The sequence below is a fragment of the Tripterygium wilfordii genome, chromosome 23 (assembly GCF_013401445.1).
Source record: "Tripterygium wilfordii isolate XIE 37 chromosome 23, ASM1340144v1, whole genome shotgun sequence".
In the NCBI taxonomy this organism is placed as follows: Eukaryota; Viridiplantae; Streptophyta; class Magnoliopsida; order Celastrales; family Celastraceae; genus Tripterygium; species Tripterygium wilfordii.
The window spans coordinates 4,785,155-4,811,193 of NC_052254.1; the positions used below are offsets into that span (position 1 = coordinate 4,785,155).

The following is a 26,039-nucleotide window of genomic DNA, read 5'->3' on the forward strand; positions in this document are numbered from 1 at the left end:
TGCTCCATCTATAGATAGGCCACAAACATATTTGGAGTATGCGCCACGAGAGAGTCGGCTACGACGAGTGGTAAATATGCAAACATTTTCATTTTTTTATGTAACTTAAATTATATTGTAATGTAATAAACCTTAATACAGGCTGCTTTGGCATTAGAGGGAGCAAAAAAAGATGCTGCTGCAATGCGTGATGCAATTAATGACTCTACTGCTGCCATTGCAAATAATTGTTTGGGAAATTGCCGCGACATTCTAGACGAGGTTGGTGAGAGACATCGATTTGAAGAGGCTATAAGCCATGATGTTGAAGCTACACCCCACCATGAGGGTAGATATCCTGTAGGTCCATCACGTCGACGTGGTCACATTCCCCATGCAACTGACTTTACCATGCATCCATCCCAGTTGACGCATGATGAGGTTGGTCCATCCACTACTCCTGCCACATGGAGTATGCACAGGACTATATGATCTTTGCCTTTGTTTGAATCATATGACAATTTATGTGTTTATTTTTACTGTGTTATGATGATGTTTTGTTTATTTTGGATCAAAGGATTAGTATATGTATGTATTTTGCTGGATATGAATTGTTGTTTTGTATTTGTGACAGGTTGGTTTTGATATTTTTTGGTCGTGTGTTTGTAATTTTTATTCATTCACGCCACTCCAATTGGCGTGAATGAACAAAATATATTAAAAATATATTAATTGCATAATTTTGTTCATTCACGCCACTCCAATTGGCGTGAATGAACAAAATGTAATCACGCCTACAACGTAGGCGTGATTAATATCAAAAACTGAACCAAAAATCTCATTAGTCACTCCATTCTCAATGGCGTGTAGTGCTATATTGAGAAATAATTTCATCACTCTAAGTTCTCTGTATATAATCCTGAGGCTGTATCAATTGAATCAAGGTCAATGAAAATACTTTCTACACGTTTCTTTACTCATAATTTCCACTCCCTTCAATCGCATGATTGTCCATCACTAACATGAGCAGATTCAGTGAGCATCTTAAAAAGACTAAATATTATTGATCATAACTACAAGCGCTTATAAAAGAGCTTGAAGATCATTTACTTATCAACAGTAAGTATAGTTTCACAACACAAAATTTCCTCACTCTTGAGGCCAATGGTTAAACATCATGCATGAACCTACAATTACAAACCAAAACAACCACCTGGCCTGTTGCTCGGAGGGTAGAAGGTGCTTGGGGCAGAATATTATGATTTAGATTGGAGATGACAATGGAAAGAGGACGCCAGAAAAGCTATTTTCCTGACATCCTCCTTCCTTGCCATTGCCCACGGACATATATCATTTTTTTGCCACTCACTCATTCCTTCTTTTATCTCATCTTTTTTTACCCTTCTGATTGATGGTCATCTACTCGTCATCGAATCGATGCTCCTTGGACTCGCAATAGCACTCATGGCGATGGACGACAGAGATCGAAAGGATGATGCAAAGTTTCCATTTTCATTACTCCATTACGGCCTTAAACCTCGGAAGTTAAAGTTCAAGGCGGAACGGAATATGGTGTAGGTGTAAAATGATGACAATGTCCATGGACATATATCATTTTATTTGCCACTCACTCATTCCTTCTTTTATCTCATCTTCTTCGCCCTTCTAATTGATGGTCATCTACTCGTCATCGAGTCGATGCTCTTTGGACTCGCAATAGCACCTATGGCGATGGCCGCTAGAGATCGGAATGATGATGCAAAGTTTCCATTTTCCAATACTTGTTGGGATTTTACCAGATAGCATGTTGTTATCTCCTATTCTCAGAACTTGTCGACCTATCTCAACATGAATCTAGCCAGAGAGAGAATTCGTAGACGAAAGCAATTGTGTTTTTTAATGTGGCAAGATGTCTTTTTGAGTATAAGGAAAGGGGACAAGAGAGACTCGAACTCGAAACCTCTATAAGATACCTCACACATGAGTATCATCTAAACAACTAGTGGTTCTCTATGACAGGATGTCTTAATTCTATTTTGATCTAAACATGGCATCTTTATTGTAAACATGGCAAGATGTCTTTATGTTTGGATTTCTTTTTTTATTTACAAAATTTAATGAGTTATAATATTTAAAATTAAACAAAATTTAATTATTTATAAGGAATAATATAGTCTTTTGTCTATTATTCTCATTTTTATTCCTCAATATTCCTGTCACAATTCTTTCACCAATTAAATATCGGAATATTAGAATTCTCATTTATGTTCCCATTTTCATTCATGTTCTCATTCTCGTTCCCACATTTAACTAAACATAGTGTAAATTCACTCGTGTTTGTTATAATGATGGACTCACACGACATATCCAATGTGACGTTTGCGAATGATATAATTTTAATGGGTGAGACAACCTGAGTCAACTTAAAACCTGAGCTATAGAGACAAGTTTTAGAGTCTAAAAAACAATTACAAAATGCTTGCTACTACCAAAATACTGTATGCAATACAATTTTTTCTTTTGTGTTTGATATCCAAGTAGCATATATGCTATTTGGAATTGTTTGCCAAAAAATGTTGAAGACGAAGGGGAGAGAGGAATGGTAAGGAACAGAGAAAACAGGAGAAGGTGTGCGATGCGACTGAACTTCCAAGAAAACAAAGCCATCAACACCAACAAATCGTATGTAACAACAATAGTAGTGTTAAAGTGATTCCACGTTTAAAATGCAAGATTTAACGAGGTCACAAGCAGTAGGAATGCAAGCAGATATGAAAACTTGAAGGTCCAGGATATCAACTACAACGAACTGGATCAGTAGAATACAACAATCAAGTTCACTTGGATTGAACGTAATGCGGTGAAAAAAATCAAAAAGAGGAACTGATGGGGTTTCCCTTGAAAGTTATACACCATCTCTACTTCGCGTTTCTGTTTACTTTCAAGTATGGCATGCAACCAATCACGTTATCATAGTCGCTCCGGCTAACAGGGTGCTGGCAAGACAATAAACAAGGTGGAGATAAGAGAGCAAGTTTTATACTGAAGCAAAAAATAATAGATGCATGATCTCTAAAATACGCATAATGTTTTTTAAAAAAGAGTCATAAAAATTAATGAATGAAGATATATGCTTAACTTCTAATAATAGGTACACATTTTGTCATAAAAATCAGTCATTTTAACTCAAAAGCCAAACAAAATGTCATAATCATCTTTTAAGCAATGTCATTTCAGTAATCTGGCAGCAGCATAATGAACCTAAGGTGTTTTATTTAGCATTCTACTTGGCCAAATCCCATCACTTATTCATCACCTTGGTCATGTTTGTGGATGAAAACTTCCAATCCACTAACTCAGATATTAGATTGTAACTTGTACCCCAGCTTGTTTCCCTCTCCACTCTTTCCAATTACAACTCCAATCTTGAGAACTAAATTTTCCTGCTATACTTGTTCAATGAATATCATACTTTCCAATTGGCATAACATCAATCTTCAGAAAGCGAATATTTCACTCCTAACAACTCAGATGCTCCAAGATTTACAAGTTAAATACTTTTAACATCTCTATATAAAAACATTGATTACTCTGCAAATGTTTTGTACATTTTTTTGAGCAGAATATAAGGTATGCTATAACAATGCTTTAAACTCTATTTATTAAGATATCCACCTTGTTTCCTTACAAACGGCCTAAGCCTCAATGCCCTGACTTTTTTTTCCTTTATGAAATACAAGCAACCAATTTATTGCAACTTGCGACAGGGATCAAACAATGACCGCTTACACTTATAAACACATGGATATTCATCTTCTTTCATGTGTCACTGCACTGTAAACAATGTTTTTTTCAGCTAACTAGCTAAGTTGCTATAAATATGGTGAGGATCCGATTCCTGCAAGGTGAGGTATGAAAATTTCATCCCTTCTGATGTAAGCCTTCGTGGGAAAGCAACTACTATATTTCATGTAAAATACTCCGGCCCTTTCCCCGTGATTCAAAATTACAGGGTCTTAATAATTACAACTTTATCTTGGCATATGCCAAAGGGCTCATTATCACATAGCAATAACAAAATTTGGTAGTTGCATTGAACTAGAAATATCACAAACAACAATAAGGCAAATGACGCTTGTGACGGCACAAAGCAGCAAAAAAAAAACCATATAAACACCGAAAATTAGACTGAACTCACTATTTTTGAGAGCCGCAATTTTCTCTTGGTATTCTTCTTCTGCAGCAAATGTTGCTTTCCAGCCCTTCTCCGCATAATTTTGCCACTACCCGTAACCCTGAATCTCTTAGCCGAGGCCTATCAAACAAAAAAAAAAAATTTCAAAGACGAAAATGAAATAATCCTAATCCCAATCGCAGAAAGAAACAAATTAGCAAAATCAAGAGACTTGCCTTGTGGGTTTTCATTTTGTAGCCTTTCGCAGCGAAAACGGTGAGAGATTGAAACTTCTTGATGAGAGGAGCAACAGCGTAGTGAGTCTGGTTCAGAGGAAGAAGAGAACGAAACCCACAAATGCTATCGGTGGAACCGAGTCTCAACGAGTTACCGAGCTTCTGGAACGACGAAAATTGCATTGAATTCCGGAAGGCACTGAGCGGAGGAGGGCGTACTGGGGAGAGCCCCATCGTGAACATGCTTATAGAAGCCATTGCTGGATTAATTGCTTCTTGTGCTGATAAGGATTTTGAGCAGTGGATAGGACGAAGGAGGTGAATCGAAGACCTCAATCTTTTTGATTTATTTACCGGTCAGTACTGGACATCCTCAACCTCAACTCTCCATCTAGTAGCATGGACACAGGACACTCATCAATTTGTAAGAGGTTCGGGCTGGGCTGGGCCCGCGGCCCAATGGTTTGTTTAGCATGTTAGATCTCATCATCTCAACACCAATTTTATTTTTTATTTCTTTTTTGACAGCAATCATGGTCATTTGGCCCATGTAAATCCGGATACTTTGATGGTGAATCGCCGCTCTTCCCAAGCACTTGATAAGTCGCATAGCATGTGCCATGTGGAGAGTTATACTTACGTCTCCCAACTCAAAGGATTAATTTCTGCCAACTCGGCTACTCCTGGGTGATTGTTAAGACCAAATAAGACAACATATAATTTTCACCTTCAGACTTTTCTTAACACTCAAGAATAATACCAATTAAAAAACGTACAAAAAATATTGACTTTTCTTAATCTTCTCATCATTTTAAAGAACATGGATCAACTAATAAAACAGATGGCCAATGCTTATTTGTTTCACGTAAAATAAAATCTTGGAAAATGATACTTATATTTTTCAGTGTTTGTTTGATGGAAATTGATAAGATCAAAGAAAAACAATTAAAAATCATCATGAAAAATTCACTCTAATCTAAGGAAAACAATATCCCATTTTAAAGAGGGTATGTCGTTTTCCACCATGACTGCAAGCTTATGTGTTTATTAATTAACATGTCGGATATAATATTTTTTATTTATTGATCAAATTTTGGAGTTTTAATACGTACCTTTAGGGCTTGTAAACTTTATATCCATGATGTTGTAGCGGTTTATTTGTTTCTTTTAAATTTATGTTTTCCGTCAAATAAACACCGAAAAACATTAGCAACGTTTTTGTTCAAACATTGAAAATTAATTATTTTTTCATGATAAGTTTTTCCTTTTTCATAAGAGGTTGGTTTTCCTCGAAACAAACGAAGGATATTGCAACTCCAAGGAATGATACGGTAAGATCAAATCTGGTGAACTATCATCAATCACAACATGGTGATTCATCAACAATCTTGTATGTAAAGATATTCTAGGGAAATGGCATGTTATTAATCTATACTACATCATAAATGTTACCATATGACTTCCATGTTGTATTAACCAGTGTTTTCAAATGCAAAAACATAAAGCAATGCATTATCACCTTCACAAGGCAAAGTGTAAGTATTGATGCTTTGAGGTGCAAATTTTTTGCAAAAAATATTTTTTATATTAAAAATATATAAATATAATAGAAAAAAAGGTTAGAGCTAATTACATGAGAAATTGATCATGCAGACGAACTTTTTAAAGTGATTCTATTTGAAAAGATAAGTCAAATGCTGTGTAAAACTAACATAACATAATGGGCTTAATGCCTAGTAAAGTCCAAGTCCAAGACATATCAGCCCAACTTGAAAATAATAATGTGAAACCCAAATGATTTAAAAGGTCCATTAACTGATATAAGCCCAAGCCAAGATACTAGGACACGAGGAGTTTCTGGAATCAAATCAATAGAACCAACGAAAAGGTCCATCAACCATCTCTGAAACTTGTAATCCACTTGGTTTGTCATTTTCACATAATCCCAAGCAAAGTCTTTATTTGGATCTCTTTTCTCATCCATTTCGTTATCCCCTTCACGAAAAGAGCTCACAACCACAAACTTAATAAAGCAGAAGAATGAGATGAAGGGTGTCGAAGTCTCGGAGACTGACATACGAGGCTTGACATCGTGTATCCAGTGAGTGTTGCAAGTCAGTTTATGCAATGCTTCGTGTCAACCTTATATGGATGCTGTGGAACATATATTGAGATATTTTAAATATGCTTCTGATAAGGGATTATTGTTTCAAAATGATGGACATCTTCATATTGAAGATTACACTCAATGAAGATTGGATAGGCTCTCTAGATGATAGAAGGTCAACCTCAGGCTATATTACTTTTGTAGATGGGAATCTTGTAACTTGGCGGAATAAAAAACAATCCATTGTGGCGCGATCAAGTGTAGAGGCTAAATATAGAGGTATGACTAATGGGGTATGTGAATTGCTGTGGTTAGAAAATCCTTGACTGATTTGGGGTTTGAACCAAAGACTATGGGATACATTGTGATATTTTATCAAGAAGAAACTTGAAACCGGATTTATTGGCTTTCCGTTTTGGTAAGATTTGAAGATCAACTAGCCGGCTAATGTGTTATGAAATGTGTGACATATGTGCACCAACTTGAAGGGGGTATTTGAATGAGTTTATATTTAGTTGTACATTCAGTCAAGTCGGCTTGAGTTTAATACATTCATCTCGAGTGATCCGTTTCTAGACAGATTAGTGCTGATTTCCAGTGCTGGACCTCTCGAGCGGTTTCCTAAAGTTGTATAAATACCCCCGTTTTGGGCTTATCAATCTTAATGACAAGTGTTGAACTTGGGCCCGTTTGAGTTTGACACATCTTTCTATATGAGAAACCAAAACTAATTTTGTTTATAAGAGACGCATGTACACATACATAGACTTCGAAAAATAAAAAAAGGGTAAGAAGACACGTGGCGTTCATCAATAGGTGTGAAGAAATCATTCAACCAATTCCAATCCAGTAGTAGTTGATGATAACCCTGCAATATCTGTCCCTGCTGTCTCATATACTTGCCAATGACAAGATTACAAATCTTGACAAAGTTAGATTGCGAAAAATGGTCATTTGAGAGTTAAGAGATTATGATGATGAAGTGATATAACAAGAAATGTGAGGCTTGAAATTGCTGGGCCTTGTGTGCAAGAGCAAGGCCCTCTTTGGCTCACCTTATCCTATCCATCTCTCTCTCTCTGTCTCTCTGTGTGTGTGTCTTTTCTCTCTCAATATCCTCTTATTAGACACACACTACCCACCTCTGCCTCTCTGTGTCCACCACCCCAACCATCTTTTTCTCTTTTCTTTCTCACTTCCACTTTTACAACTCAAATCCAGTTCCAGTTCCATCTCCATCTGAAATTTTCCTTCCTTCTTGGGTTCAAAATATCTTTGTTTTCATTGGTTTCTTGAATGTGCTTACTTGCATTGTTTTGTTCTTGTTTGAGCATATGATGTTTCAGGCATTTGAGTATTTCGTTTTGAATTCCTGAATTAATTGGGTATTAGAAATGGTCAAAGTTCCTTAATTTTCTTTTTCTTTTTGTCTTAAAAGTGCGGGACCGACAGGTTCCTCTGCAGTTTTCTGTGTGCAGAGAAGATTAAGTAGTCGATAAATTCAATTGGGTTTCCATTGTTATCATCGTCAAGAGTACTGTAAATCATTTATATATATATATATATATATATATATTTATATTTATATCCAATCCTAGCCAGCACTTGTGGTGCTCAATGGCTCCTAAACCAGGCAAGGCAAAGCCACATAAAGCCAAGGGGGATAAAAAGAAGAAGGAAGAGAAAGGTGTGTGCAATCCCATCTATATTTACCTCCTTTTTCTTTTTTGAATAATGCTTGTTCCTAGATAAAGTTGTTGTTTCCGTTTGTTTCCTGAGAAAATGGAAGCAAAACAGAAGAAATTAATCATATGTTTTCAGAAGTATGAAGTATGAGCCACAAAATCTAACCTTATCAAGTTTCAATGTATGTGTTTGTACAGTTTTGCCCACTGTAATCGAAATTACAGTCGAAACACCAGACGGTTCTCAAGTTACTCTCAAGGTAATTGATAAGTACATTACTGTGTGTATATATGTATATATATATGTGTGTGTGTGTGTGTGTGGGTGTGTATATAATATATGTACGTTGATGTGGCAAATTTTGGAGTGAAGGGCATATCGACGGACAGGATTCTAGATGTTAGAAAGCTTCTAGGTGTTAATGTGGAGACATGCCATTTTACCAACTTCTCCTTATCTCACGAGGTAATGTTGAGTTATTAAGCTCTCTCTCTCTCTCTCTCTCTCTCTCTCTCTCTCTCTCTCTACATTGATAGAATCTATAGCTACCGTTGGATTGTTGTGCATCTTCTTTTTGGCTTTGTCAATAGTCCATGCTAGTATTATTACAACAAATATATGTTCACCTTTTCAAAAAAAAAATTATATATATGTTCACGGCTGTATATAGTCTGGAAATGTTGACCGTCTAATGTTTTAGTGGAAGGACAAAAGACACAACTAACATCGTTTTCTACTTTCTTATGATGTATATTGACAAAGTTATATATATTATTGGAGTTTAATGAGTATTGTCATGGACCAAATTCAAGAGCTCCTAAATTAATAGTTTTTTTTTTAAACGGGAAGGGAGATTTGAATCCTGATCATCAGGATAATACACATAATCTTTACCACTTCAATTAGTGATTCGGGTGTGCTCCTAACTTAATAGTTGGAAGGAGAGTCTTTTTGTTTTGGAGAGTGGGGTTTCTATTTCTTATTTTAACTCTTTTTTGAGTTTTTTCTAATTAAAATTATTCAAATCCTTAATTCTTTCCTTATTTTTTGTTTTGAATTATAATCATTTAAATCCATTAATTAATTTCCTTATTTATTTCCTATTTTTTGAATTATAATTAATCAAATATCTTGTTAATCTATCAATCTACAATTTAATAAAACTGAAGCTCTACACATCCATAAAATAAACATCGATAAACTTACATAAACATGTGACATTCCTATGTAGCTTTTTTAATAAAGTTTGTTTATTTTTTTTTAATCTATGTGGCATGCCTTTTTTGCTTGCCACCTAGATTATGTAAGTTTATGGATGAGAAAATTATTGACATATATTATTTTGGTTAATAAAATCAAATCACTCAATTTTTTTCCATAATTAATATTATTTTTCAATTAGCAACATAAATAACATAATTTAGTTCGGATATGATGGACACGTGGCGTTTAAAATCAACTGTGGTAACGATATTAACGACCATGACTACCAAAGGAACCTGAATCGTACAGGTACGGGGACCCAAGCTGAAAGATTCTGTTGACATCGTGTCTCTTAAACCCTGCCACCTCAGCATTGTTCAAGGTAAAAGCATCGGACGGTATACTATCACACATGCACAATATCTATCAGTACACCACCACCACTTGATCACCGTCATAATCCTACGATTTTTTAATTTGAAAATTAATTTTTTTTTAATTTCTTAATTGTCGCAGAGGACTATACGGAAGAGCAAGCCGTTGCGCACATCCGTCGCCTCCTCGACATCGTCGCCTGCACCACCTCCTTCGGCCCCACCTCCTCATCCCCTAAAACCCCCGGTCGTTCCAATTCCAAAGAAACCGGTTCAGTAAAGGAGACAGGTTCGGGTTCGCCGGAGAGCGAAGCTACTCAGGATTCCGGTCCGGAAAGCGGCAGTGGATCAGATGCAAAGCTCATTAAGAAAACCACCGGAGCTGGGAGCCAAATTAGCCCCAAGGATAGGGTGGAAACGGACTCCGCCGCCGTGTCATTGTGTCCGCCGCTGCGTCTCGGCCAGTTCTATGAATTCTTCTCGTTCTCGAATCTCACGCCGCCAGTGCAATGTGAGCTCCTTTTCTATGTCTCTGACTCTCAGCTGCTACTCCCTCGGGAAATGTTTTGGCATTTAGACGATAGTGTGTGAGTTGTTGTACGTGATCCGTTTTCTGTTGCAGATATTCGAAAATCAACTCGTCCGTTTTTGGAGGATAAAACGGAAGAGGATCTCTTTCAGATTGATGTAAGGGGGTCTATCTTTTGATCCTATCAATCAATTTTGTTTCCTGGAAGAGTAATGATACCATCAATTTTGTTCAGATTCGAGTTTGCAGTGGGAAGCCAACCACTATTGTAGCTTCACGAAAAGGGTTCTATCCTGCTGGGAAACGGGCTATACTTTGCCACACTCTTGTTAGTCTGCTGCAGCAAACAAGCAGGGTGTTTGATGCAGTAAGTCTATTCTGATTGTTACGTATTCATTGATACTTGTGTTATGTTTCGTGGCAAATTTATCATCCCTTAGCCCCGTTCGAATTTGGATCTTGACATGTAGATGGTTTTTAACAGTAGGCGTCTTTTCATCTTCTTTTATTTTTGCATTTAATGGACGAAAATTGTGTCATTGCAGGCATACAAGGCTCTTATGAAAGCTTTCACAGAGCACAATAAAGTATGTCAGCTTCTCTATTTATTTTTGTTTGAAGTATTGATACAGACAGAGGAGATGATTGTGTGTTGATATTTATATGATTCCAGTTTAGCAATCTGCCTTATGGCTTTCGTGCGAATACGTGGGTTGTCCCTCCGTTTGTTGCTGAGAACCCATCTGTTTTCCCTCCACTGCCCATGGAAGATGAAAATTGGGGAGGAAATGGGGGTGGGCAAGGGAGAGATTGTAAACATGATTCCAGGCCTTGGGCTAAAGAGTTTGCAATTCTGGCTGCTATGCCTTGTAAAACCGCAGATGAGAGGCAAATCCGGGATCGCAAGGCTTTCTTGCTACACAGTTTATTTGTCGACGTTTCTGTTTTCAAAGCTGTTGCAGCAATAAAAATTATCATTGAAAATAACGCGTCCTCTCTGAATGACTCCACCACTCCAATTCTGCATGAGGAAAAGGTTGGAGACTTGAGTATTAAGGTTACGAGAGATATGCCTGATGCAACTAGAAAATTTGACTGTAAAAGTGATGGAAGTCTGGTTCTAGAAATGTCACAGGAAGAGCTTGCCCAGAGAAATTTGCTCAAAGGCATAACTGCTGATGAGAGTGCAACAGTTCAAGTGGGTGTGAAAATGCTTGCTTGGAATGCTTTAATAGTTCATAAAAGCTGGATGTTTTAATTGCTGACATCACCTTCTGGTTTGCAGGATACTTCTACGTTAGGTGTTGTGATTGTTAGACATTGTGGGTACACAGCTGTTGTAAAAGTTTCAGGTGAAGTGAATTTTGATGGAAATCATATTCCACATGACATCGACATTGAAGACCAGCCTGAAGGAGGTGCCAATGCTTTGAATGTCAACAGGTTAGTTTGTTGTCTTGAGCTTAAGTTTCATCATGCAATATGGGACCAAGACACGTCTTAATTACATATGAGCATGCTACTTCTCCTTTTATAAGAATACAATCACAGACATGCGCTGGAAATCATTAGTTTCCTTGTGGGGATGTAATGCCAGTTGTCAATATCTTTGTTCACAATTTGTTCCTTTGGACAGAGTTTCCAGAAGCCTTTCGTGTTTCGTTGATAAGAAAATGTCACTGATCTTTCTAGATAGGGCATTTATATGGGTTGTGCAGATGTTCAATACATTTAAACTAAGATCGCAAGATGTACAAATTAAAAATAAGAATGAATGTGAATGTGAATGTAGAGTCAATCTCGTGTCTTATAAAGGAAAGTTGGGAGTCTGACTTCCATCATCCTGGCTATCAAAATAAAGCAAAATCAATAGATTGATTCCCAGTATCATGAGCAGTATGTAGAGATGCATTAGGAGAACTAACTGTGATTGGTTTCTGACGGTAATTCTCGGGATTGGTTATCACCTTTCAGCTTGAGAATGCTATTGCACAAGTATTCCATGCCTCAATCTTCCAGTACCGGACAGCGACTGCAGAGTGCAGAAATGGAAACTTTATTATCTGCTAGGTCTTTAGTGAGGAAAGTACTGGAGGATAGTTTGCTGAAGTTGCAGACAGATCCCACTGAGCACAAAAACTCATCCATCAGATGGGAGCTAGGAGCATGTTGGGTGCAACATTTGCAAAATCAGGCATCAGGAAAAACTGAGTCAAAAAAAACTGAAGACACTAAGCTTGAGCCTGGAGTAAAGGGCCTTGGAAAGCAAGGTGGACTGCTAAAGGATATTAGGAGGAAAACAGATGTCAGAAACTGCAAAAATGAATTTGGTAAGGAAGTTCCAGCTGGGAACACTGATGTGAACTGCAAGTCAGATATTGCCCATCAGAAGGAGTTGGAAAAACAAGATGGGGAAATGGAAATGTTGTGGAAAAAATTGGTTCCTGAAGCAGCATATTTACGGCTTAAAGAGTCAGAAACTGGTCTTCACCTCAAGGTATGCTTATCGTTTCCACACAAATAACTGTGTGGTGAAGTCATCACCACTGGCATTTACCTAAAGTTTTTGAGTTTTGATGAGTCCTTGTTTATACTTCTTCTGCTGCTACAACTAGAATGGGCAACTCAATTTGAAACAATGACTTGTTTTTCCTTTGTTCACTTTGTTACATAATTTGACTTTGGTTCGGCCGTTTTTATGTGACAGTCACCTGATGATCTAATTGAAATGGCACATCGATACTATGCTGATACTGCTCTTCCAAAACTGGTGGGTTCCTAACTGATAAGCTCTTCTTTTAAAAATATTATTATTATTGTGCTTCTGAGATCTTTTTAACTTCATATGTGAGGTTCGGTGACTTCAAATTTAATAGGTGGCAGATTTTGGATCCCTTGAGCTTTCTCCAGTTGATGGGAGGACTTTAACAGATTTTATGCATACTAGGGGCTTGCAAATGCATTCCTTGGGGCGTGTAGTAAGTTTCTCATATTTTTTTCTTCTATAAAATTTTCTTTCTTCTCTTTTCACCCGGTAGTCAATGTTTTATTTTTTTTTGATATTAAATCTTGTTTGCCCCCACCGTCTCCCTCCTCTTAATCCAAGATAATCAAAGGAGAAAGGCAAATGACGAACAAACTTTTGATGTCGAAGTTCTGTGATTGTTTACTTTTTTTTTGTTTATGAATTTACTCTATATTAAAGGAATTCTTCTTTTTTTCCTTCTAATTTTCTCACTAATTCAGAAATCTGTATAATGAATGGAAGTATCAAAATAATAGAGAAGAAAGGCAAGTCAGCTCAGAATGGATGTGCATAATTTTATTGGCTGTAAAGTAATGATAATAATTTTTCAGTTAAATTGTGTCTCATTGTGTTAGTGCTTCTTTTACTATCCCTTAGTTCCTTGCAATAGTTTTGCTTCTGCCGTCTCTAATTCAAATACCATTCATTATACATAGATTCATTACCGGAAATGATGCGAAGGATAAAGAATTAAAAATTTCCTGCAGACATATAAGACCAGGGTTGACGTTATTTGGATTCTTAAGTATAAATTTTAATTAAAGCTTTCGGTAATTTTTATCTGTTTTTATCATATGTAAAGTATGTAAGGAAGATACTTTGACAAACTAAAGTTTGTATGAGTCGAGTTGGGTGATGGGCCAGTTATTAAATTCCAAAGTAGGTTCTGGTGAATCCCCAATATCAGTGAACTTTCTAACTATTGTGTTAGGTTTTGGAAATATCACTTGAAAGTCTGATTTGATGTTAACGAGATTCATTCCACCACTTCTTCAGAGTTTGATCGTATAAAAGTTGGATTTTGCCTAGTTAGAGAATTTTTATCCTGGGAATGGAGCTGTTGGGTTTAGCAACAGAGAGAACCAACTCAGTGTGCAGACTGGCTGGCCTTACTTTTTGAAATCTGCGCAAGGTTTTACTTTTCCAATAACCACCTAGGGAATCTTTTAGCATCACTAGAAATGATTAGTCCTGGGGAAACTTGGTCTTGTCTTGGTGGTTGTTATTTGCAGTAGAGTTTCAGCCCACCCCTCTACCAAAAAAATTTCAAAACAAAAATTAAAGGAAGAATGAAGGAACAGGGTATTTTAGGGAAATATCTTCAAATTCACTGTTTGAATTTTATGCCATTCTGAGATAGTAATTAAATTCACTTGGGGTAGTAGTGGCTTGAGTTCCTTAAACTTATTGTAGCTGTCCTTCCAAGTTCTTATATCTCTATTATTTAGGCATTGCTATATATACGGAGAGTAATTTTTATGAAATCCAGTTGTTTCCACACAAAAAAAAGAAGGTCTGCGTTCTCTATCAAAATGTTACTGGGATACATGTAGGCAGCTGATTGAGACCTTTTCTGTCTTATTTTACTTCTATCAATCTAGGTTGAACTTGCAGACAAACTCTCTCATGTGCAATCGCTCTGTATACATGAGATGATCATTCGAGCGTACAAACACATATTGCAAGCTGTTGTATCTGCAGTTGAGAATGCTGGGGACCTGGCTTCGTCAATAGCATCCTGTTTAAATATATTGTTGGGAACCCCACCAATTGACAATGCTGAAGCCGATGTTCACGATGATGATAAACTAAAATGGAAGTGGGTGGAAACCTTCCTCTTAAAGAGATTTGGGTGGCAATGGAAAAATGAAAGCTGTGAGGATCTGAGAAAGTATGCTATCCTTCGTGGTCTGTCCCACAAGGTACAATGATAGATCCAGTTGCTGTGTTTCTAAGGTACTACAGTCACTCATTCAGTTCTTTGTTGAATTCATCTTCTTTTCGTTTCCTTTTTTCTTTTCCAGGTTGGGCTTGAGCTTGTTCCAAGGGACTATGATATGGACCATGCAAATCCTTTTAGGAAGTCAGATATCATAAGCATGGTCCCTGTATATAAGGTAAAATACATAATGGTTAATTGGTTACAAAGTGGGGATTGAAATGTTCTTGTAGTATGTTAAATTAAATTGACAATATTTGCCCTGCCTATAGCATGTTGCATGTTCCTCGGCTGATGGGCGCACACTATTGGAGTCATCTAAGACTTCCTTGGATAAAGGTAAATTGGAGGATGCAGTTAACTTTGGCTGTAAGGTACGAGATAACTTCTCTACTTTTGACATTTAATTTTTTTTTTACAGAAAATGTACAATAATAGAACTAAATTTCTTGTTGATCTGTAGGCACTCTCAAAACTTGTGTCAGTTTGTGGTCCTTATCATCGAATGACAGCCGGAGCATATAGTCTTTTGGCTGTTGTTTTGTACCATACTGGGGATTTTAATCAGGTGGGTATTCTTTACTCTAAAAACCTTCTATATGTAGGCTTTGGATGGGTAGTGACTCCGAGCTCATGCCGTGATTTTATGTTTTTTATTTAGGCGACCATTTACCAGCAGAAGGCTTTGGATATTAATGAGAGGGAGCTTGGACTTGACCATCCTGATACCATGAAAAGTTATGGGGATCTAGCTGTCTTCTACTATCGTCTTCAACATACAGAGTTAGCCTTGAAGTAAGCTTACATATATTCCTAATCAGAGTATCTTTTTTGGATGATTTCAATTTGTTTCATGGTTCTGTCTCTGCTTTTGGCTAGTTAAATTTTACAATACGCTTGCAGTCAATGATAATTTCTTCAGCTTATTAGGTCTTTAAGTTAAAAGACAATTTCAAGCAATGGCAGGAAAGAAAAGGAAATATTATGGATTTAATATTAGGAGTATTTCAAGATTATTGTTCAGCTTCTATTAAGTTTGGTGAAAATTAAGAAGAAGAAATTTTTGACTTTCAGTAATTAATATTTTACTCAAGGACAATCCTATGACCTGGAGAAAACGTTGCTTCATCTCAACCTAGGACTCACTACTTCATACCCATGGATCAGATCATTGTGAACTTGAGAGGCAGTTCATGGATCTTATAACTCAGATTTAGTTATTTTGATGAAAATGATTTCTTTTTCTATTGTGTACTCAAGCTTTCAATATTTTCACCGTCTGCATTCAAAAATATCTAGACTAGATGTAAGCACATGGACTCTATCAAATTTTCTGATTGATCATGTATTGACTCATTTGAATCTTTTCATGGCTCCCAAATCATATTGTTGCCAAAGACAAATGTTCTTATTGTGCACGTATAACATATTCTTCTCTCCGAAATAAAACTATATTTTAATTGGAGGCAGTTATTCAATATATTATTTTGTGGTGACCACTGTTATACATATATTCTGGAGCATCTTTTCTGAAATTTTTTTAAAAAATCTTTTGCTGGAAAAAGATACTTGTAGGTAATTAGTAAGGGCATTCATATTATGTTTTGATTGATATACTACAACAAAAAATGCGATTATTTGATAAATTTTATGTTTGTGTCCACATATTATGACATTCTTTTCACTTCAAAAACTATTTTTTCCCTCTAATACAATTCAAAAAAACACTTGTAGCACACATTCAAGAAGGGTATTGATTCCTTGCAATATTACATAATTTCAGGTATGTCAACCGTGCACTGTATCTTTTGCATTTAACATGCGGGCCTTCTCATCCAAATACGGCTGCTACCTATATCAATGTAGCAATGATGGAAGAAGGTTTGGGAAATGTCCATGTTGCTCTTAGATACCTCCATGAGGCTCTAAAGTGTAACCAAAGGCTACTTGGTGCTGATCACATACAGGTACATTTTCTCTCAATCCATATATATTGTTGTTTGTACGAGTATTTTGATACATCAAGGTTGCTTCTTTCATCCATTCCAATTTCTAATTAGGATGAAAAGCTGGAAACATATTAAATATCTTGTTGGACTTGGCAGTGAATTTTTTCTTTTTAGCTAATTGCTTGAACTACACGATTGGAGTCCAGATTTTCAGATTCTCACCAAATTCTTTCCACTTTAACTTGGCCAATCTAAATTAAACCAATACTGAAGGTGGTTAAAGTTTTTGTTAGTACTCCATAGTCCATACCAGATTCAAACATCACGTAATTTGTTGGCTGGCAAAGATAAATCTTTGTTGAATTCATCTTGGTTGCTTCCTCGTGGCGAGCAAGACAAAATTGTTATTTGTATTGAGCTTGATGAAGACCCAAGTAATTTAGGTTTTCTGCACTGGTTTCTGGATTTCCTTTTCTGCACAAGCAATTAAATTTAAATGGGCAACGTTAAGAAGTTGATATTAGGGTAGGAAATGACTTTTCGGGAAACTTAGAGTTCAATATTTTTGTGTGATGAATGGTGTTATTCCAACTAAATGTTGAGCGAACTTTGTTTAAGAAACTCTGAAACTGATACATAAAAAATGCTTTGGGTCGTCAAATAACCAACTTTCACTAAATAAACTGTAAAATGAGATTGTTACTAGAGTTGGTAATATTCTTATAAAATCATGGCGGAAGTGTGATGGGGTGAGATATGGCTTAGTGGATTCGCCTGGTGGATTTGATACCAGTTAAATTTGATAGACAGGTTGGTTTGAAAAGAAATGATTTTTCCTGGTTTATTAATCTTGAGCATTCTTTTCTGCCTAGCCAAAAGCTGCTCGCTCATATATATTTTTTCCCATTTATTCTGCATATGTAAACTCAATCCTGTTCCTTGTGTTTATATGTGAGGCTTGTATTCTTCTGTATTTCACACATATTGGTTTCTTCAGACTGCTGCCAGCTACCATGCTATAGCAATTGCTCTTTCATTGATGGAAGCATACTCCTTAAGTGTTCAGCATGAGCAAACTACCCTTCAGATACTGCAGGCCAAACTTGGATCTGAGGATCTACGTACACAAGTATGATCAAGTTCAATATGAAACAATCAAATCTTGTTTAGTATGGCAATTTATTCTTCAGATTTAAACGACAAACTTTTTTTAGGATGCGGCTGCATGGCTTGAGTACTTTGAATCCAAGGCTCTGGAGCAGCAAGAAGCTGCACGCAATGGTACTCCAAAGCCTGATGCCTCTATCTCCAGTAAAGGTCATTTAAGGTAATTATTAATAATGTTATTATCTGTTTCAGATTAATCCCTACAGCTCAGTCGGGAAAAAAAGTCTGTATATTATATAGAAGCATTTATTCAAATTATTAATTGTATGTACCCAATGCATGCTTATCTTCATTTAGCCTACCTTCTGTAGGTATAATTATTTATGCTCACTCATGATTGGTGTACTTGATTCGTCATTGAAGTTAACCCATTTGTGGTCATGTCAAATTCAGTTAATACTATTTTCATATGCCATTCTTATCATTTGCTTTGATGGTCTACCTGTGTGTTGCTGCGGGCAGTGGTTACCTAAAATCTCTGGTGTTATGTTATCTAAATGTTCTTTGTTGAATCGCAAACTTCGAGAACCTCTTATTGTCCTTACATTAGCACAAGGTGCAAGGTTCGAGTCCCCCGACACTTAAAAATTAAGAATGTAACCTCACAACTTATCAGAAAGAGAGAGAAAGAGAGAACCTCTCATGAAAAGGAATTGTTGTTTTAAGTTTGAGACTGCAATTTTCTTATATTTACTCTGATCTTACATTATGTTTACAACAAAATGTAAATTTACCATGTCTTGGATCAGTGTGTCAGACCTGTTGGATTATATAACACCTGATGCAGATATGAAAGCAAGGGAAGCCCAAAAGAAAGCCCGTGCAAAGGTTAGGAGCTCCTAAGTTCTTTTGTGTAAATCTAGTTCTATTAATCCTCCTTTCTCTCCCTCATTGATGAAAGAAACTGATAAATATTAACCCCTCATGAAGCAGGTTAAAGGCAAAACAGGGCTTAACTTGGATACAATCTCAAATGAATATCAGAAGGATGAAACATTTTCACCATCATATCCCACAGTGGAGAATTCAAGTGATAAAGAAAATAAATCTGAAATTCAATTCTCTGAATCCTTCGACAAAAGTCCTGAATCAAGTTATCATGTGGATCAGTCAACATTGAATGCTGTGATGGCGCAAGAGGACAATTCAGATGAAGGATGGCAAGAGGCTGTTCCCAGGGGTCGCACACAAACTGGTCGCAGGTCTTCTAGTTCAAGAAAGCCAAGGCTACCTAAACTGAATACTAATTTCATGAACGTATCCCAGTCGTCAAGATACCATGGGAAACCCAATAATTTCTCTTCTCCAAAAGCTGCTCCTAATGAAAATGCTGTCCCTGCTGGTCCTACCCGTACTATTACCAAAAAGTTTGTTAAAAGTGCAAGCTTCAGTCCTAAGCCAAATACCCCTAGTACCTCATCTGGTGGAGCAGAGAAATTAAATACCCCAAAGTCTGCCCCAGCTACCCCAGCTACCCCAGCTTCAGCTGATCAAGTTGTCAAGTCTATTTCAACAGCAAGTTCAGTAAATGTACAGGCAGCTGGAAAGCTTTTCTCCTACAAAGAAGTTGCTTTGGCTCCACCAGGAACAATTGTGAAGGCAGTGGCTGAACAGTTGCCAAAGGGAAATCTTCCCACAGAACCAAACCCTCCGGTGAGGCAAGAGACAGCTGCCTCAGAGATGGTTCTGGGTGAGGTGGCCACAGCAAAGGATTCAGAAGAAGAAGTTCAAAAGCCAATAGAAGAAAAGCAGCCCCTTCTTTCTGGGGAGGAGAAAAAGGGCTATATTGATGAAGAGGAAAATACAAAATCAGGGGATCCAGTAGCAAGACAGCCCATGGACGAGATAAAGAATGCCACTGATAATAACATTGAAACTGAAGGTGGAACATTGGAAGTAAAGAGTGCTGATGCCAAATGTACAAGAAGAGAAACTCCTAATATTGTAAACTCAGAAGTTGAGGATTTAGATGACATGATGGATTCAAGCGCTATTGGCCTGGGCAATGAAGGCTTGGAAGAAAGAAAAACTTCCCCTGACCCAGAACCTTTGTCCGTACTAACTGAAAATGCAACCTTATTGTCAGATAAAGATGCTTCAAATCTAAATGGAAAGGAGGTGGATGAAAGTTTACATGATCTAGCCGCTGGCTTCACGGGTACTAAGGCATCACCAACTGAAATAGGAAAGCAAGATGAAACAGAAGCTGCAAAGGAGACAACCAAGAAGCTCTCTGCAGAAGCACCGCCTTTCAATCCATCTATGATTCCTGTTTTTGGCTCAGTTAATGTTCCAGGATTCAAAGATCATGGAGGAATTCTGCCCCCGCCAGTGAACAATCCTCCTATCATTGCATTTAATCCTGTCCGTAGATCTCCTCATCAATCTGCAACAGCTAGAGTTCCATATGGTCCCAGGCTGTCTGGTGGATATAACAGATCTGGGAATCGGGGTCCTCGTTACAAAGAAGGCTTCCACAATGGTGAACATACTGGAGATGGAAATCCCTTGAGCCCTCCAAGAATAATGAACCCTCTTGCAGCTGAATTTGTACCTGGCATACCTTGGGTTCCCAATGGCTATCCAGTTTCTCCGAATGGCTTTATGGCTAGCCCAAACGGTGTTCCGGTGTCTCCAAATGGTTATCCCATATCCCCAAATGGAATTCCAGTATCAATAAATGGATATCCAACATCACTGAATGGTATTCCAATCACTCAAGACGGGTTCCCTGCATACCCAATCAATTCAGTAGAATCACCTACGGTTGATACTGTTGAAGTTTGTTCTGAAAACGAAAATGTAGCTGCAGCAGAGGAGGGTGGTACTGATGATCCCTTGATGCAAGTTGGAGTTCAAGAACAATCGAGTATGGAAGAAGTACAAAAAAATCATGATGGAAATGCTTATCCTGAACTTGACGAAGTGCCAACCGTCATGGGAGTGGCAAGTAATAATGTGGTAAAAGAAACCTGCAGTGACATGCCAGTTGAGGAAAAACCAAGCAAGTGTTGGGGAGATTATAGTGATAATGAAGCTGAGATCGTTGAGGTTACAAGTTGAAGGAAGATTTTGAATTTTTGTTAGACGCCAAGTCCTACTTTTGCAGCATAGGCTGAATCGCTCTGGGAAACATGAGAAATGCTAATGAATTTGGAGTCCTCGGAGGAGATGACCAGGAGAGTTCATTACAATTTACAAGAAATGTGTTACATACTGACAATAAATTCAGGCATGTCAATAGTTGCTGATGCAGTTTTTTTTTTTTTTTTTTTTTTTTGCCGCATTGAGATAGAAGAATCCCTTCATAGGTTGGTATGTGGAAGAAATATACCACCATGATGAAAGGATCAGTTGAGCGGTTCACTGGTACTGAAATCACACTTTGGAAATCTTTTTATAGTTTTGGTGAATTTTCTGTTTAACAAACAGAACTTAGGAACATCCCTACTTTCAGAATCTCTCAATGGTGATGATGATTACATTAAAAGTCCAGCAATAAAGTTTTAAATTTCTTGGCTGTACAGTAATACTGTCTTTTATTTAAGATGAGATCCCATTTTATGAAACAGGATTTTTTCAGGCTGCAAATTATTAGTCATGCCGGTGGATTGAGGAATTCTGGAATGGAAACTAGCTCTTATTGCTCTATACTTGCTTAGTACTAGTCCAGTTTGGTTGATTGGTTGGATTAGATCTTTCTTATAGTAGATTAAGGCGAAAAGTTGGTGTCTGATGAGAAATCAAGTATTTCTGAGATTTTTCAAGTACAGTAACATGATCTCTCCACTTCAATAGAACTGCAGATAATTATTTCTAGTGGTACAAAGCAAGCTGGGAGAAACACAACCTCGGTCATACACATGCTGGTGATTCCTGTCCGAAATCCAGAATAGCAAGAGTGGCAGCGCTATGAGCAAGAGCCCCTAGAACAACAAAGACGTGGAAAATTTGATGGCTTTGTCCAGCAATATCGAATGCACCAGGCTTCCATCGTTCAGGTATTCTACTAACATAAAACATGGCTCCCACGGCGTAAAAAATGGCCATTGCGAGTTCATATCCAATGGATATAAATATATGCGGGTGCCCCCAATGAATTACAGCAGCATGTGACGCTGGGATAACCCCTGAGAATCCCATAGTGAGGAACAAGGAGGCCCGGAACCACCGGAAACTAGGAGCAGACAGAGCTGGCGCAAGGAGGGTGATGATGGCAAGCACTCCGAACACAGATATGGAGGTGAGGTAAAAGAGTCGCGCGTTGGGGTGGCAGGAGAAGGCGTAGTAAATGGGGGCAAAGAATGAAGAGACTATCATAAGTGAGATTCCTGCATAATCAAGCCGCCAGAAAAAGAGGTTGAAACGCTTAGAATGGCAAGCGAAGAGGTGAGAGAGGGAGCTGCAAATCAAACACCCCATTGCTCCACCTAAGAAAACAAACCATGGCCATCTTGGTATACCATCTTCATGAACATGCAACACTGCTTGCTGCAATCTCAAATGTGAATCCTGCAGAGATTCATATATCAAGTTCAAGTGTTAAAATGGAAAACTACTGGTTCTAAGATGCTTTAGGAATGCCATTAAGGAAAGTATACTGAGTTTATTTAGTATTTTATATAAACTTCCATAAGAATCCTTACTATTGTTTACTACAGAATCTTGTGTTTTTAATCACCAACAGTTCCTTCAATTTTACTACCCCTTTTTAGTCCAACTTAAAAATCAGTGTTTTAAATACCGATCTGGAGGGTACCGGATGGTCCACTGGTGGATTTAGCATAAAAATTGGGTATATGCCGAACCAGTCAAAAACCGGTTGATCGGCCTTATTGAACCGGTTTTATACAAAATATTTTTACACTAAAATTAACTTTTTAATTTATAAATAAAAATAAAAATTTAACTAGTACTTCAAGTCTCCAAAAATAGTCCTCAAGTGAATTTTTTAATAATAAAACTTAAGGCTTCATTTATAAGAATCATGGTTGTAAAGGTAAATATGTTAAAAGTATCGTAGGAAATCTTAAGCGTTAATCACCAAATCAACGTAATTTTGATTACTCATCCTCTGTAATATATATGTACTTTATCTTTGTGTTGCTCGATCAATTGAACCGATTATATCGCATACGAATCGCCTGAATGGTATAATTTTGGTACCAGTATTTAAAACACTGCTTAAAATTGAATTAGCTAGAGATGTTACTTTCAATTTGGGGATTCAAATTTTGGCTAAACTCAAAACACCCTACGAATTAAAAAAAAAAACTCTTTTATCTCACCAAAAAAAAAAACAAAGAATCTTGATTATATTAAAGTACATGTATATAATGAGAAAGTAGGTCAAAGAATTATATGCAAGTGTCCCCACTCATGTGAGGTGATGAAATCCTCAACCTAATAAAGTATGTAATCATCCCCGGATATCGTGAAACAATCAAACATCACATTCACATGGTGTGTTTACCAACCTTTTTCTGAAAATTGTCCTTACCCAAACTCTCTTTTTCATCTTTCTGTCCAACAAACAACCCATTTCTTTTCTTTTCTTTTCTTTTCTTTTCTTTTCTTAGATTCACAGGAAATGATGATGATATGATCACTAACAGGAAATGAGAGAACTAACCGGAAACACATCATGATGTTCAGAGACGTCGTTCGTGTCATTCTTCATCGTAGTCGTCATCATCATCAGCGGCGATGAAACCTGCTTTCTGGCCCCCACAATGAAGACATCATGAACATTCAAACGAAATTACCATAAATAGAAGTAGAAATAGAAAAATAGAAATAATAATTACCTGGAGAAATTTCTGATCAATCCGTCGCCGTTCTCCGTCAAGCTCATCACCGTTAACGCCCCGAATATCAAGAATCCGACCAAATGCCTGCAAAATCGACACAATCGTATCAATATTTATACACGCAAACACGAATTAGTGAATTAGTATGTATGTATTGAGTTGTAATTGGACACATACGTCCAGACATTGAGGGTTTCGTTATGCCAGGAAAAGATGCTGAGGAAGGCATCCTTCAATGGCCACTCGCATCTGTAATAATCCAATATGTATTCGTTATCCTTCAAGTACTCCGGCAAGTCTCCGTACTTCATCAATCGCCTCTTCGTCTTCTTCTCCTTCTCCTCCGATTTATGATGATTATTATGGTTACAGTTCTGTCGATGACCTTTCATATTGTCGTGACCTCGCCGGGAATCGAACTTCCGTAGAGGAATCCGCCTGGTCTATGGCGGATCTGGTCCGAATTGCAGAGTATTTGAGAACTCTGTGTCTCTTCCCCCTCTACACATGATCGAGTACAGGTTTACTTGCCTTTTTTATAGATCTCTGAGCTTTTCGTGTGTCAGTGAAAGCCAGAAAGAGCGCGTGCAACCACTTGAAAATTAACGATAACGTGATGGCCAATAAAAATAATTTTTTAAAAAACAAGGTCAATTGTATATTTAATTAATCATGGAGAGATTTTTGAAAAATTCAATTTTTGGCTATAGGAAAATGTCTTTTTGTCAAATTGGTCACTTAAATATTTTACAACAAAAATTAAATACGTTTACCCCATTGAAATTATTGGATTCTATAATTTTATTACTAATTTGACGTCAATTTTTTTTAGTAAAACCAAATATATAATTTATCATTTTATATATAATGTTTTGTATATGAATGAAAAGCTTAATTACTTAGGTGATAGTTTAGTTTACGAATATTTATGGGGTAAAACTGTATAAACTCAAAAAATTTTGAATTTGATTCTCGTTAGAAGCAATATCATCATGCTTATGCGTTATATTTTAGCTCAACTTAATTATTCTGTTGTCAGGTGAAAAATCTTCATGTGCATGGGCCTAAAACTTAGAAGGTGTCATTATCGGTTAAAAAGAAGAAGAAAAGTTTGGTATACCACAACTAATGTTCATGAGATTCTCCGATGTTTATTATTTTGTCAATGCGTGTCTTCATTTCCCTTATGTATAGTGGAATCTTTATTATTTTATTTAGTCATGAAATTATTGTATATCATTGGATTTGGGAGGTAGGTAGGACATGCACTTTCCGTGATTGTTACGAATGGTATGTCCAATTTGAGCATTATATATATATATATATATATATATATATATAGCACGTATTGTTATATTATTAGTTAAAGCTACAACTTGTTTCATGTGGAAATCCAAATATTGATTATATATATTGGTACATACTATATATGTATATATATTTGTGTGAAATCATGCACACACCACATTAATTTAGACAAGCAAAAGTTGTCATATGATGTTTTGTGGAGTATAAAGTTGGGGATTGGAAATAAGTGTGTAGTCCCTTCAATTAGGGTATCACGTATTACTATTTTTTAAAGCTAAAGATTCCGATTGCATTGCTTTATTGTTTTGTATTAAATTGTTCATCCATTCAAAATAGCAGGCCAACCAATGCTTGGAAGTGCAAGTAAGGTAGAACTTGGAGTAATAGGAAAATATTAATTAGACGTCATAACTTGTAATGTGAAAGTTGGATACTATAAAACAAGTTCGCTCAACAATTAAAGGAAAACCAAATCCCTAAAATACGTACTCTTAATGCATGAAAGCAAACTATATATATATATATATATGTATATATGATGATGATGAATTATCTCATGTGAATTTTAAAAAATTAATACTTTCTCATGAATATATATATGCATATCAGAAATTCTCAAGTGCGGATGTCCGTAACTTAATAATTTGTGCACTCCAATTTTTTAAGTGTTTTGAAAAGTAAAATAATAAGTGGGGTCACTATTTTGCTCTCACATGTTTCAAATCAATGGTGAGATTGAGGAACGTAAGTTAATATAACTTGCGAGGGTCCG

At 36.8% G+C, this 26,039-nt stretch overlaps 3 protein-coding genes across 4 annotated transcripts; 1 reads left to right on the forward strand and 2 right to left on the reverse strand.

Moving 5' to 3' along the window:
• Positions 1–2,645: 2,645 nt before the first annotated feature.
• Positions 2,646–4,767, reverse strand: LOC119992932 (50S ribosomal protein L35, chloroplastic). Its single transcript, XM_038839773.1, has 3 exons — positions 4,390–4,767; positions 4,178–4,294; positions 2,646–2,975 (listed from the first exon to the last, which is right to left on the reverse strand). The coding sequence occupies exons 1-3, from the start codon at positions 4,645–4,647 to the stop codon at positions 2,898–2,900; spliced, it is 453 nt and encodes a 150-aa protein (XP_038695701.1). The 5' UTR covers positions 4,648–4,767; the 3' UTR covers positions 2,646–2,897.
• Positions 4,768–8,072: 3,305 nt separating this feature from the next.
• Positions 8,073–21,673, forward strand: LOC119993139 (protein TSS-like). Of its 2 annotated transcripts, none has more exons than XM_038840085.1 (23): positions 8,073–8,183; positions 8,380–8,441; positions 8,555–8,647; positions 9,695–9,767; positions 9,902–10,270; positions 10,382–10,446; positions 10,524–10,655; positions 10,834–10,875; positions 10,962–11,486; positions 11,574–11,731; positions 12,263–12,785; positions 12,996–13,058; positions 13,165–13,266; positions 14,696–15,016; positions 15,119–15,211; positions 15,306–15,407; positions 15,497–15,601; positions 15,695–15,828; positions 16,817–17,000; positions 17,980–18,111; positions 18,197–18,309; positions 18,899–18,977; positions 19,080–21,673. In XM_038840085.1, the coding sequence occupies exons 1-23, from the start codon at positions 8,114–8,116 to the stop codon at positions 21,210–21,212; spliced, it is 5,673 nt and encodes a 1,890-aa protein (XP_038696013.1). In that variant the 5' UTR covers positions 8,073–8,113; the 3' UTR covers positions 21,213–21,673. The 2 variants fall into 2 exon arrangements, with proteins under 2 accessions (XP_038696013.1, XP_038696014.1); XM_038840086.1 differs by having other exon boundaries at positions 8,114–8,183; positions 19,083–21,212.
• Positions 21,674–21,917: 244 nt separating this feature from the next.
• On the reverse strand, positions 21,918–24,498 carry LOC119993140 (heptahelical transmembrane protein 2-like). The gene is made up of 4 exons (XM_038840087.1): positions 24,137–24,498; positions 23,957–24,043; positions 23,782–23,869; positions 21,918–22,661 (listed from the first exon to the last, which is right to left on the reverse strand). The coding sequence occupies exons 1-4, from the start codon at positions 24,349–24,351 to the stop codon at positions 22,005–22,007; spliced, it is 1,047 nt and encodes a 348-aa protein (XP_038696015.1). The 5' UTR covers positions 24,352–24,498; the 3' UTR covers positions 21,918–22,004.
• Positions 24,499–26,039: the final 1,541 nt, after the last annotated feature.

Coding starts and splice junctions, on each gene's coding strand:
- LOC119993140 (XM_038840087.1), bottom strand. CDS start 24,351: ATGAAAGGTCATCGACAGAACTGTAACCATAATAATCATCATAAATCG. Junction 23,870..23,956: donor TTGATCAGAAATTTCTCCAG/GTAATTATTATT, acceptor TGTGGGGGCCAG/AAAGCAGGTTTCATCGCCGC. Junction 22,662..23,781: donor AACATCATGATGTGTTTCCG/GTTAGTTCTCTC, acceptor GAATCTCTGCAG/GATTCACATTTGAGATTGCA.
- LOC119992932 (XM_038839773.1), bottom strand. CDS start 4,647: ATGGCTTCTATAAGCATGTTCACGATGGGGCTCTCCCCAGTACGCCCT. Junction 4,295..4,389: donor ACAAAATGAAAACCCACAAG/GCAAGTCTCTTG, acceptor TTTGTTTGATAG/GCCTCGGCTAAGAGATTCAG. Junction 2,976..4,177: donor AATTGCGGCTCTCAAAAATA/GTGAGTTCAGTC, acceptor TTGTCTTGCCAG/CACCCTGTTAGCCGGAGCGA.
- LOC119993139 (XM_038840085.1), top strand. CDS start 8,114: ATGGCTCCTAAACCAGGCAAGGCAAAGCCACATAAAGCCAAGGGGGAT. Junction 18,112..18,196: donor CTGAGGATCTACGTACACAA/GTATGATCAAGT, acceptor AACTTTTTTTAG/GATGCGGCTGCATGGCTTGA. Junction 18,978..19,079: donor AAAAGAAAGCCCGTGCAAAG/GTTAGGAGCTCC, acceptor CCCCTCATGAAG/CAGGTTAAAGGCAAAACAGG.